The sequence below is a fragment of the Notechis scutatus genome, chromosome 3, assembly GCF_049901735.1.
Source record: "Notechis scutatus isolate UNSWTSFEM ecotype Mainland chromosome 3, rNotScu1.2, whole genome shotgun sequence".
Lineage (NCBI taxonomy): Eukaryota > Metazoa > Chordata > Lepidosauria > Squamata > Elapidae > Notechis > Notechis scutatus.
This window is the reverse complement of record NC_142011.1, coordinates 142,776,671-142,790,490: the sequence shown is the minus strand read 5'-3', so window position 1 is coordinate 142,790,490 and position 13,820 is coordinate 142,776,671. Positions and strand designations below refer to the sequence as shown.

At 37.0% G+C, this 13,820-nt stretch overlaps 2 protein-coding genes across 3 annotated transcripts in view; one reads left to right on the top strand and one right to left on the bottom strand.

Moving 5' to 3' along the window:
• ELOVL2 (ELOVL fatty acid elongase 2) overlaps nt 1–2,292 on the top strand; it is a 41,875-nt gene extending 39,583 nt beyond the window's left edge. For both annotated transcript variants that reach the window (XM_087961298.1, XM_087961299.1), the window contains one exon: nt 34–2,292. In XM_087961298.1, the coding sequence (XP_087817424.1) occupies nt 34–159 (126 nt within the window). In that variant the 3' untranslated portion in view covers nt 160–2,292. The remainder of the gene's footprint in view (nt 1–33) is intronic.
• Nucleotides 2,293–3,768: 1,476 nt separating this feature from the next.
• Nucleotides 3,769–13,820, bottom strand: part of SYCP2L (synaptonemal complex protein 2 like) — a 39,027-nt gene continuing 28,975 nt past the window's right edge. The window contains exons 24-32 of the mRNA XM_087960076.1: nt 12,837–12,963; nt 10,352–10,431; nt 9,747–9,816; nt 9,103–9,231; nt 7,563–7,687; nt 7,201–7,295; nt 5,178–5,277; nt 5,021–5,091; nt 3,769–4,270 (exon numbers count right to left, since the gene is read on the bottom strand). Of these exons, the coding sequence (XP_087816202.1) occupies nt 4,195–4,270; nt 5,021–5,091; nt 5,178–5,277; nt 7,201–7,295; nt 7,563–7,687; nt 9,103–9,231; nt 9,747–9,816; nt 10,352–10,431; nt 12,837–12,963 (873 nt within the window). The 3' untranslated portion in view covers nt 3,769–4,194. The remainder of the gene's footprint in view (nt 4,271–5,020; nt 5,092–5,177; nt 5,278–7,200; nt 7,296–7,562; nt 7,688–9,102; nt 9,232–9,746; nt 9,817–10,351; nt 10,432–12,836; nt 12,964–13,820) is intronic.

Below are 13,820 nucleotides of genomic sequence, written 5' to 3'. Positions count from 1 at the left end.
GCTTATAATCACCCTTTTAACTTCTCTTTTCAGACATATCGGAAAGCAACTTCAAAAGCCAATGCGAAAGAGATTCCTCTGGTGACAGAAATTAAGAATGGGTTCCATAAAAACTACCTAAAGGAAATTAATGGCGCTCTGAAGAAAAAAGCACAATAACCATATTTTTACTATTACATTGTAGAATACAAATACCTCTCACCACACTTTTCTAAAACAAAGCAAAACTATTATACACAACTTTAGTACAATTTTAAACTCGGCGGTAACTGGTTCTTCTACTCACTATTTAATTGATTTCTTTTTAACAATAAGACTTGTAAATGGTGAAGGCACTTACCTCTTTTATTGGGCTAAAGTCAAATTGCATTCTGTAATTCTTAATATAGAGAACATGCCTTGAGAACTTTCCCCTTAATAACAAAGATTTGGATATTTTTGAATAGAATCTAAAAAGTTAAAATAGTGCCAGACCGAAGTCTATGAGAAAACAATATGTATTATTTGTTCAGCTATACAGCTCACTCCTTTTTTTGTCTTCTCTTAGTTTCCCTTGATTTATAAGAGGGGGGAAATCTTTGTACTCAAAAATCTTGGTTGTTGCCTTGACGGTGCTATAGATTGCTCTTATTACCCATTCTAGATACAGGATGGAATACATAGTGCAATGGGATTAATTACAAATTCATTTAGCTACAGTGAAACCATCTGAACATTAGTGTGGCTGTATGCCACCTTTTTAAAAATGCAGTTTTAAAACTAAACAAGAATAGCTTGATAGCTCCATAAATCTCTCCTTAAATATTTGTATCTGTAGCTGTGTATCTTAAACACCATGACAATCACAATGGCCTGAATGTTATCAGCTTTGGAGGTTGAAGACCAAAAATGTTGGTTTTATTCCCAAATGTCAATTGTTACTTTGAAATCCAATAGGGACACTTTCTATTCTCATTAAGCCACATCTAGAGACAACGAAAACCGATTCAGCAAATCAAATGGCTGATTGAGTGTACGTTAATGTTAATAATATAACTGAGACTAGCAACAAGGAAACTCAGCCTTCCTGAAAACAGGTTTGCCCACGCATGCCAACTTGGCATTTTGGATATCAAGTACAATTCAACACCATGAGATGTGAAAAGCTATATTCAGCTTAGTATTCAAATACTGAAGACGGGACTACCCAAATCACTCTACACAGGGCTAAATGCATTTATCCAGTTTGAAAGGTTTTTCTATTGTAGAAATAGGTAACAGGTGGAGAAAAGCATTTGCAAAGCTAGTAATTCCACAAACTCAAGAGACATGTTCAGTTCTAAAAGTAAAAGGATGAGGGGGTGGGGGTTAGTTGGTATTTGGCTGGCCATTTTATATTTTATTTTGCACACCATTTCTGTATTTTTAGCGTCTGACTTCATAACCAAATATTATCATTCCTATTGCAGAGGGAGGAAGACATGAAAAAAGAATAGCCAGAGATCCACTGCAAACATTTTTTTTTCACCAATCCATCTTAAGTATTTCTCTGAAAGGTTCAATAGTATGATTGGAATTTTGTATTCTAATTCCCAAAAGAAGTTTCATGTAATTCCCCATAACTCTCTACTGAAAATCAGCACCAAAAACCCTAGAAAAATAATATTCCGTCACAATGATGCATTAGGCCAGGACTCTCCAAACTTGGCAACTTGAAGGCTTATAGACTTCAACACCCAGATTCAGGTGGTGGAATTCTGGGAGTTGAAGTCCAGAAGTCTTAAAAGTTGCCAGGTTTGGAGACCCCTGCTTGAGACTAACTTCTAGAATTCCAATCTGCATGATCTGATTGATTGGGAGCGCGGAGAATTGAAACCTAGGTTTATTGAAGGTAACAATTGAGGAAGAGGGTTTAATCAAAGTAAATCATCAAATCTCTTATGAGGTGGACCCATAATGAACAATGTTCAGGAGTCCCTGAAGGGATCCTCTTAGAAACCTTTCCACAGGTCAGTGAATAGTAGAGATAGTAAATTGCACAAGGATTGTCTGTCTCACCTTGATGGGTTTTTTTTTAAAAAAAAAACTAACATTGCCTTAATGATTAAGGCTTAATCAAGCTTTTAAAGGGCTGGAAAAAATGTTATCAAGTTAACATTTAAAACCATTTGAATAAGCTACATTCAGGTATTCACCGAATGCAGAAAAAACCAATCAAAGTGCTGCTATTTTGAATTGCAACCAAGATTATGACTTTTAAAATTATTTTCTTGTAAACATTGACCATTGAAAATAAATGAAGTTTTACAGCAATGTATTTTAAAGTCTTCTCTTTTCTGTCCATGTGGCACTGCAATAGCTTCAAACACAGTAGTTGGCAAGTTATTGTTAACTTTCAGTTAGTTTCTTCAACCCGATAAAACCTATACCACTTTTTATTGTAACAGCCTTACTCTTTCAAGATGTAGAAGAGATCTATGTACCAACTGTGTGTTTCCTTTAGAAATGCAGTTTATCATTAGTTTCTTTCCTTGCTGTTTGGCTTACCAAACTACTGCAGTGATACCGCATTGATTTCCAAGACTTGCAAAACATTTGGTAAGTTGTTTTTCCATGGATTATCATGAACAAGTGGAAACAGAAAGGATTATAAAGTGAAATGCAGAGTTATGTTTAAAGCTCATGAAGATTTAGAAGATTAATTCTTTTCTAAGGTACTCAAAACAGGCTGAAGTGCATCTTTCACAATTCCTAACAGGATGCCAACACAAGATACTGTTCATTTGTCCAGTAGCAGTCGTAGTCTAGCACAGTGGCTCCCAACCTTGTGGGAACCAGGGACCGGTTCCGTGGAGAGGTTTTTCTGTCGACGGGAGGAGGGGGCACGTGGTTGTGTGTACTATCTGAATCCCGCAGATGGGGCTTTGCTTGTTTGTGCGGCCTGGTTTTGGCATGCAGTGGCCCAGGTAACGGTCCATGGTCCCGGGGGTTGGGAACCCCTAGTCTAGTAGTCCTCCAGTCTGTTTCATCCCAGATACTGTATATAGATAGTCCTTGACTTACAACCGTGATTTGACCTAGTAATTATAAGTCATGATAGTTGTAAAGCAGGTCATCAAGTGACCAATCTGATTTAAACTTGTTTTGCAGTGGATGCTGCAGTTGTAAAGCAAACACTGCATTCATTAAGCAAGTCTATTACTTGCTGTGGGCCATTTTTTTTTTGCTGGAAACTGGGTTTTTATGTGTGTGTGTGTGTGTGTGTGTGTATATATATATATATATATATATATATATATATATATATATATATATATATATATATATATATATATATATATATATATGTTTTCTGAGGTTCTCGCGGGTATTTGTATGTGGATCTTTGGTTATTGGGTTTCTCGCGTAGATTCAAGTATCTAGGCAGCGCTGGCGAGGTCCCACGCCATCTTCAGGCTGGTGCTTTCGGCTTAGTGCCAGTGCAAGCAGTGTGTGACCGGAGCACTAAGCCGAAAGCACCAGCCTGAAGATGGCGAGTGGGACCTCGCCGAAACGTTGCCTAGATACTTTGAATCTTACGCGGGAGAGAACCCGAATAACCAAAGATCCATATATATATATATATATATATATAATGTAAATCTCTAACGTAGCTGATTGCTGTGGTTCAAAACAGAATTTGAAGGGTTTTCTTCCAATGCAAAACCTCGTCAGTATTATCCCCCTTCTGGCCAAGAAAACATCTGAAAATTTGATTGTGCTGAATAATGAGACAATGACTACTACGTATTGAATATATTCATCCAGTGTATTTTCAAGTGATTTGATGTATTTGATGAGTGTTCCTTAAGCTTACATTTAAAATAAATGTAAGTTAGCAAAACCAGTGGAAGTTTTGCTACCGTGTGGTCAGTGGCGTTTCCATCCTGTGGGGAAAGAAGGAAAACCATTTCAACATTTATGTTGACATCTTGCAACAGAAACTAAAACTAACCACGAGTTAAAATATCATTTGTTTTTATACCAACCCATCATACAGAAAAAGCCACAATATGTTGATCAGGTGTCAACCTGAAGAGCATTGCTCATGTGGGTAACTGGAGACCAGATACTTAAATCTCTGTGTGAAATGTTTAGTAAAAATGTATCTTCATACTCAGTTGAAATCTGTTAATCCTTACATTTCTCAAGTTTCATGTTGAAATGTACACTGAATTATAACACATTTTCATTGTGAATGGTTCCATCAAGGCCCCTCATGTTTTCCTGCAGTATATCCATGGACTCTATTCTGCAATAAAAGGCAAAGCAGAAGCAACTGAGATGTGCAAAGTGGAAACAGAACTGCTTAGAAGTGAAGTTTATCTAGTTCTCACTTCACTCATACAACAGACCCAGAACAAAAGTCTGCAATCTAAATTTCATTGTTATTTGTGCAATATAGGATAGGTCTTTCACCTCTAGTACAAGAAATGAATGTGTCAGGTAAAATATCAGAGGTAGCAAATTTGGAAGTCTCTGCCCAATATAGGATTTGCAAGCCAGGGTACAACACAATCAATTGTGCATAACCTAGAAATTATATTGTATATGTGAATGAGCCACAGTGACACATTGGTTAGAATGCAGTATTGCAGGCTAACTCTGCCCACAGCCAGGAGTTCGATCCTGACCAGCTCAAGATTGACTCAAACGTCCATCCTTCTGAGGTCAGTAAAATAAGGACCCATATTGTTGAGAGCAATATGCTAAACCATCAAGAGAGGGCTGTAAAGCACTATGGAGTGATATATAAGTCTATTGCTAAGGGCTATTGCTATATAACTTTTTTTAAAAAAAGCTTACTAAAACCGCTAGGGAAAACTGCAAATAGCACAGGAGAAGAAAGTACCATCCATTTCCTGATGTTTGTTACTTTCAATTTATAGTGTAAACACAATCTAGAAATGGTGAGATAGATATGTTTGAACCCACATCCCAGAGAAAAAGATGTGCAAAGGAAGGGTTTAATGGTGCTTTTTGGACAGACAGGAGAAAATACCTCTGTATCTGATGAATGCAAAATGCATTCAGTTTAGTGTTCAGTTTATGGGATTGTTTTGTCCAAAATTCCTGTAACAAATTTTATGAATGTGAGTCAGATGACAAAAGCATTAAATCGATTAACGAACAATGGAGAAAGAAAAAATCACACATACCACAGTCCCCTTTTCAAGGCTTGAGAGAAACTCTGTTTTCTTCTCAAGATTGGCAAGTTCTTTAACAACACTCTTGTGGAAGGTTTCCAATTCATGCAGCCTGCAGCAGATGTGTCAAAGATACTGATTTCATTAGCAAAAAAGAATCCTGATATTGCTATATGCTAGTGCAAAATATAAACGCCATCCTCCACTTCATCGGTTTCTGTCAAGGGTCTTAATCGGTTTGCACTGCTTGATTAGGAAATCAACTGACGAGTAAATCAATCTAGCTTGAAAAACATCTAATACAGGCAGTCCGCAGCTTACAACAGTTCATTTATGGCCGTTAAATGAAAACATTGAGTTATGACAGTTTTCCATGCTTATGACCTTTGCAGCCTCCCCAAGGTCACATGATCAAAATTCAGACCCTTGGCAACTGTCTCGGATTTATGATGGTTGGAGTCATAATATCACCTTTTGCGAATATCTCACAAGCAAAGTCAATGGGGAAACCAGATTCACTTAACAACCATGTCACTAATTGAACAACTGCAGTGATTCACTTAACCAGGAAAGGTGGTAAAATGGAGCAGAATTCACTTAACAAATGTCTCACTTAGCAACAAAAATTTGGGACTCAATTGTGGTCCTAAGTCGAAATAAATTATTTATGAACCATATTTTGGGGACATTTGATTTCCTTCAAGACTTTTTATTGTGGAAGCCTTGTTAAAACTAACCACAATGCACAGATTTCCCTCAACTACTGCCTGAATGTATTATATTATTATATTTATTTTTTATTTTATTTTTTATTTATTTATTTTGTCAAGCGATTATTAGATAACAGGTATAAGTATAAAAATAGTTATGAATGCATGAAATGGATACGAATAAGAAAAATAAAAGAAACAATAGGACAGGGACGGTAGGCACGTAGGTAGGTGCGCTTATGCACGCCCCCTACAGACCTCTTAGGAAAGGGGTGAGGGTCAATAGTAGACAGTCTAAGGTTAAAGTTTTTGGGGTTCGGGGAAGAAACCACAGAGTCAGGTAGAGTATTCCAGACATTGACCACTCTGTTGCTGAAGTCGTATTTCCTGCAATCAAGTTTGGTGCGATTAACCTTGAGTTTGTATCTATTGTTTGCTCTTGTATTGTTATGGTTGAAGCTGAAGTAATCATTGACAGGTAGGACATTGCAATGTATGATTTTATATACCATACTTAGATTGGACCAAAGGCGACGTAGTTCTAGATTTTCTAGGTCTAGAATTTCAAGTCTGGTGGTATAAGGTATTCTGCAACAAGTAGAGGAGTGGAGAACTCTTCTTGTGAAATATTTCTGGACTTTCTCAACTGTATTAATATCAGATATGTAATGCGGGTTCCAGACTGATGAGCTGTATTCAAGTATTGGTCTAGCAAATGTTTTGTATGCTCTAGTTAGTAGTGAGATATTACCAGAGAAAAAGCTACGCAGGATTAGGTTAACAACTCTTAATGCCTTTTTGGCTATGGAGTTACAGTGGGCTCTATCATTAGAGATGAGTACTCCAAGGTCCTTGACAAAGTTTGGATCATCAACAAGGTCTTGACTATTCAGCTTGTATTTTATTTTCTGATTTTTTTTGCCAATATTTCTTTAAAACGCACAATCTAAGAGCATTGTACACATTCTACCTTGATGCTCAGTTCACACAATGCAATAGCAAGACACAAATAAGCCTAGCGAATGTCTAACTTGCCATGCTAATTTGTTTAATTAATTGTTTATGGACCCGCTTCCAATGCAAGACTCATAAAGGAAGAACAATCATGGGCTGAAACACGGAAATCGAAGTGTGTATACATTATGCTGGTTTGCCCATTACTTTAATTAAATATTCCTTAGCCAAAGAAACGAGTATGTTTTTCCTAGGTGAACAGAGCAGCATCAAAGCTTCATCCTATGCACCATGAGTAGTCCCATCTCCTTGAACCTCTACCAGGAAAAGAGATCACTGTGCTTTTCCTACACAAGATGGGTACCACTTACCGCTTCTGATGGATCCGATGGAACAAGGCTGATACATTCTGTTCAGGTGCCTTCAAGACTCTGTGTGCATAAATCTCCATCTTCTTGAATCTAAACTAAGTCACAGTACTGGGAGATTAGAATCACAAATTATTTGTAGTAATAAAAGAAGAATAACCCTAATCTAAATTGTCTGTAAAGACCACACAGTATAAAAAAGAGATGGAAGGGAAGACAGGAAAAAAGAAGGAGAGAGAACTGGTTGCACATAAGGGAATTGGCAATAGGGGAAAAAAAATCTGTTTACATATTTGGGAGCCTATCTAGAAGTTATTCGCAAGTACAAAAATGACTCTTGGCCAATTGTAGGGAAGAAGAATTACCCAAAATGTTTTCTTCAACTCGGCTGTAAAATTCTCAAAAGCAGCAATAATCCCCTGGTCACCAAATTCTTCTCCAAGTATTTTAGAGGCAAATACTTCGTTCTCAAATTCATTTAAAGGTTGGCCTGCAAAAACAGAAGCACAACTCTCCTAACAAGGCATTTACAACAATAACCAGCCGAAAGATAATCAGGGAAATACAAAGCTGTGTTTAAGTGAATGAATAGGAAAACTCTTTAACTTTCTAGACATGGTATGTAAGACGGGAAACCTCTACAAAGAAACATTGCCAATTATCTGAAACATGATTTCTCTCATCCATACTTACAAAAAGTTTAAATTTTTGTTGTAAAACTTACTGCGAGAAGTCCTGCGTCCTCCCCTTATTTACAGTAGCTGTATGGTAATTCATCTTAATGCTGATTTTAGCATTCTGGAGATCTTGACTCATAAAGTCCTTTAATAATGTTTTTTTTTAAAAATCATCATCATCATCTGGGAACTTCACTTTATAATCTGTTCATTCATGATATTTTAATTTGTTTTGATTAAATTGTATTAGCTTACAAACTGCAGAGAGTTTGTAATCTGTTCATTCATGGTATTTTAATTTGTTTTAATGTTTTTGATTAAATTGTAACAGCTGACAAACTGTGCAGAGAAGTGAAATGGCTATATAAATGTTAACATAAGGAAATTAATAGGAGGCCATCTTACCTCCTAAATATTTTGATTCTGGGGTGGTGTAACAGGTTATAGGCTGGAAATATTTATGAAGATTGAAGCATAGGAAAAATGTTGAACACTTCCATGGTTTTAACTCTTAAAATCATACACAGGTTTTTTTTAAAAATCAGGTGGCGAGGTGGCACAGTGGTTAGAATGCAGTACTGCAGGCTACTTCTGCTGACTGCCGGCTGCCGGCAGTTCAGCAGTTCGAGTCTCACCTGATGACTCAGCCTTCCATCCTTCTGAGGTCGGTAAAATGGGGGCAATATGCTGACTCTTTTAAACTGATTAGAGAGAGCTATAAACCACTGCAAAGCAGTATATATTGCTATCAATTATAAAAAATATGAACCAAGTGTTTTCTCTCTTAAGCTACCTTTTCAGGGAATGCTCAAGGAGATCAACAATGACAGGACAGATGAAATCCAAATTCAGACTATATTAAAGAGAGTGTTAGCAAAAATTAGAGCTGCTAAAAATGAAACAAAAATTTATCCTCAGAATGCCCTCAAAACAGGCTTTTGCTTTTGAGAAAACACAAGTGAAAAGGGAATGTATTACTCATTGTATCCATTCTGAAAGCAGGCCATCAAAGCCGACACCAGCCAGAGCATAGCAAAACTCAAAGAAGTAGTACCGTAAAACATTGGAAGATATGGAGAGATCTGGCCCACAGAATCGCCAAGAGTTGGTCACAACTGAATGGATAACCTGATCATCAATTTCATTATCTGAAGGCAATTCGATTCGGATCACACATTTTTGCTCCAGCTTTTATGGAATGTTGTCACTAGAGTTCTAGTGTGATTACCTTTTGGTGTTTCATTTGCCATTTCTGTGGAGGAAAAGAGTTTTCTTGGTTCAAAGGTTCGGCTGAATTCATTACTAGGCAGCCTTTCAGTGTGTTTTGAGCGTTTTCTATTGAAATCAGCTGACCATTCTAGGAAAAAAAAAACATATCCAGTAGTTAGTGGGAAGTTTCACCAGGTTAGAATAACTTTAAAAGAATAACTATACTGTCACTAAGTCTACACTAATCGGCATACATTAAAATGAAATTTCATTGCATATAGCCCTCAAAGGGTCACCACCTCCAATATACACTACATAAACATGACAAATTTAAAAATATGCATATACCCACATATATTATATGACACAGAGAAAGACTCCTTAGACTTTCATCATATTAAATGTCACTGAAATTTTGATGGGACTTGGAATTCAAACCAAGCTTTGTTCACATCATTTGGACCCATACAGCATGGCTTTTTCAATGTTGATAATTAAACTGTCACAGCGAGAGGAAATGTTGATAATTAAACTGTCAACAGCGGGAGGAAAAAGCAGAGAAGACTGATACCATCCTTCTCCTTAAAAACTAAAACATTGGTGACAGGGTTGCTATGTTTCTTTCAGCTTTATCCAATTTTCCTTTGCTAGCACTTATTTTACCTGAAAATTTCCTCTTAGAATTGGAGATTTTATCTTCCAGGAGTAGAGTACTAGGTGTAGCTTCATATTTCTAGAAACCATTAAAAAAAGAGGAAAAGAAAAAACAAACACCATCCAAATTGTCAGTATATGAGAGTTCATGAATTGGAATAGACATGGTAACAGGCCAGCCAATGGGAACGGTCTGGTGACTAAGAAACAGCACCTGTTGTGAGCCATGTCAGATGGCTCAGAGCCTGGGCGTGGCTTAGGCTAACTGGGCTAACTTTGCTTCAGTGTTTATATTGCTTCTATGATGATGATTTCTGGTTTCTGCATGGGTATTGTATGCATGCATCCAATAATACTGTATATTATTGTATATAAAGAAGTTTCTTCTATAAATGAATCTTGCTGAATTATTTAGTTGTTGGCTGGTTGGATTGCTACAAACTCTAATACAAATTGCAATACTTTTCAAACAGATTCTAGTATTATAATGGAACAATGCAATGGGAATAGTCTGGTGTCTTATAGTTCCATAAATACTAATAACCTCAATGCAGTACATATTTCACGCATTCCATCTGTGTATACATCTATACATGTGTTTCCAAAATCTTTACCTTGCTTGTTTTAGCATCTGATGGAAAGGATGACAAACTGCTGCTTAACGGGAAAGTGGCATCCATCATTTCTAAGCCATCTAAAACAAAAGATAGTAATATTACGTAAAATATTTATTTATTTGTATCCCGCCTTTATTATTTCACATCTTACTTTTCTGCAGCTAATGATTAAAAATATGTGTGCAAAAGCAATACTAACAATCAAAATACATACACACTTAAAACAATCCTAATGAAGACCTTGAAGGAAAATTCAACTTCGTCTTACATCCACATTTTATTTTTTGTCTGTCAAGAGGTATTCTCTTTAGGATTAGAAAAAAAAAATCTATTCCTAGATGAAAAACATGATATAAATTAAGGATTAGATGATGTACTGAATGACTTTACAATGCATATGACAGGGGTTCCCCTGTAGGCATCTCTTACCAAATTTAATCTAAATTTAGCTTTTAATGTTCTACATCACAGGTAGTCAACCTTTTTATACCTACCGCCACTTTTGTATCTCTGTTAGTAGTACAATTTTCTCCATCTGCCCACCGGTTCCACAGTAATGGTGATTTATAAAATAGGGGACAAAACCCCTACCGCCCACCATGAAAGCTGGAACGCCCACTAGTAGGTGGTAGGGACCAGGTTGACTAACACTGTTCTACATCCATCTCTTTAAAAATTAGTCCTAATCTAAATTCAGAAGTTGAAAGTAACGGCATAGGTTGGAGGTGGGGTGGGTGCTGAGTACATCTTGTTCAGTAGCATTATTTGGAATGTGGCATTAGGAGCCTTGTGGGGAATTGAACAGCTCCCCAAAGTTAGATTTTCTTGTGTGTTAGCACCTAGTAGCGCAACAGGTAACTGCTGGTGCCAAATGCCATAGATGGGTAACAGCAAACACCCCATTTTTCACTATATCTACCATTATTCAAGTTTTGTCTAATTAATTTACTAATGAGAATTCTCTCCCAACATCCCATCCCAAAATGCAGTATTTCATGATCTTGCATTTTAATCTTTTGGAGCAATAATTCAGACCTTTTTATTATATAGAGAACTGAAGATCCAAACAATCAAATCCCTGCTATTGGCTAGGGCAGGAGACTGGCATCTGTACACGCACGGGATCCAGGCAGTGTGCAAAACCACGCCCATGTCCCCCCCAAAAAAACCCACCTTCCACAGAACCAGTCTCTGGCGCCCCAATCCTGAAGGCCACTGGCTAGGGAATCAAGACCAGGCAGCTATTCATTCAATCTCTCAAAAAGAACATCATGCCAAGAAGACAGCCCTAGCTGTATCCTCAACCAAAGATGTAGTTACATACGGGAAGCTATACAGGTAGTCCTCGATTTATGACAATTGAGCCAAAAAATTATGTTGCTAAGTGAGACATTTGATAAATGAGTTTTGCCCCGTTTTACAACCAAGTTGTTAAGTGAATCACTGCAGCTGTTATTTAGTAACACAGTAAAGTGAATCTGGTTTCCCCGTTGACTTTGCTTGTCAAGAAGGTTGCAAAAAGGTGAATCACAGGATCCCGAGACACTGCAACCATCATAAATATGTGTCAGTTGCCAAGCATCTGAATTTTGATCTTGTGACTATGGGAGTGCTGCAATGGTTGTAAGAGTGAAAAAAGGCCGTAAGTGTGAAAATGTAAGTCGTTTGTTTGAGTGCCATTGTAACTTCGAATTGTCACTCAGTGAACTGTTGTAAGTCAAGGACTACCTGTACTGAATGCCTGAGTCCATAAGATGGAAATCTAGAGTTCTCAAACTTCATCTTCCAGAAGCCTTCTACATACCTTGACTCTCCCTCCTATTTTGGGATAGTAGTTTGGTCATTCCTGCTACCGCCACCTATCATTTAAGGGTAACTTCATTTCTTAACTTTAATGTGTAAAAAAAAAAAAAGGATCCTCACAACCTGTGCTGTAGTTTTGATGATTAAAGGGTTATATATAATGGTTTAAATAATTTCTATAATGTCAACTGAGGGCTACACAGTATGTAGGATTATGACTAGAGGATGGAGAGTTCCTTTAGAAAAATATCATTCTCACAAGTGACGAGCAAAATCAAGCTTTATTTTTTAAAAATGTAAACACTCCTTTCAATTTTAAATATTATAATGCAAACATTCAAAATTGAAGAGGTTCCAAACATCTCAGATTGTGGGCCAATTTAAAACTTTAAATGAAAATGACATACTCCTGGCACACCACAAGATGGCGATGGTCTGCTACAAAAGTTGCTCCATGTCTTCACAAATAACTAATGGAGAGCATTCCAAATCCTATTACATTACATAACACGGGTTTCTAAATAATAAAATTGCACGTTCACACACAGTCTGAGACAATAGTGAAAGAAGCAGAGTTCTGAATTGCCAGTTACAGTATGATTAAGTCCACACCACTAGAATATGATACAAAGTTTTAGATTCAAACAGAGTTCAAATGACATTGGACAGAGGCACGTACTTTGTCTAATATGTGAATTAGGAGTTGAACAAACATGAACTGGACAATGGGCTGTACAATGAGACATCTCTGATAGTGACTTTGTTCTTCTCTGTATCTTGTCCCTGGGCACTGTTGAATTTTCCACCTAGAGAAGAAACTGAAAGCATCAAATCAAACACCTAACAACAGACCTGCTGCATACAAGTTGTTTCACTTACTGCACCTATGTACAGGTAGTTCCTTGGGTTACAACCATGCATTCAACTGTTCAAAGTTGTAATGGTACTAAACAAGGGGAATTTATGATGGTCCTCAAGAGTTTCAGCCACTACAGCATCCCTGCAGTCACTTAATTATAATCTGGGCATGTGGCACCCAACTTGCGATTATGACACTGACACAAGTCACAACTATGATTTCCTATATTCTCTGCCAACTTCCCACAAGCAAAATCAATCGGGAAGAAGTTGGAAGTCACAATTGAGTGAGGTCCTCGGTTAAAGACGGTAATCAGGGCTGCCGGAATTGCCATCATTAAGTGATGTGATCACAAGACATCATGCTTTACAACTGTGTTGTTTAGCAACAATTCCTGATCCCATTTGTTATCCTCACCTGAAGACTCCCTGCACTGATCAAAAAGTTCAACAACCTGAAAAAAGTTCTAGTTAATTTATTCTGCAGCAGAATTTTAATAATCTTTCACTGAACTCTTAATGTCATGCATGGATGTTGCTACTACTCAGATGAAAGGACATGTTATCTAAATTTGTTGTGGCTGAGAGTTCTGAGAACAGGAAATCTAACCCCCTTTGTTTTTAACAAAGTCTGGTAAAAAACACAGCTAAGGTTTAAAGTCTTGGCTTTGCCTGAATATGCTGAAGAATAAAATTGAAAAGAAGAATGAATTACTATGTTTGTTTGTTTTTAATATTGCCTGGAATGAAGATTGGAGGTTAAGAGCATCAAATATACTAAATTAAATGTAGAAACAGTACAAAG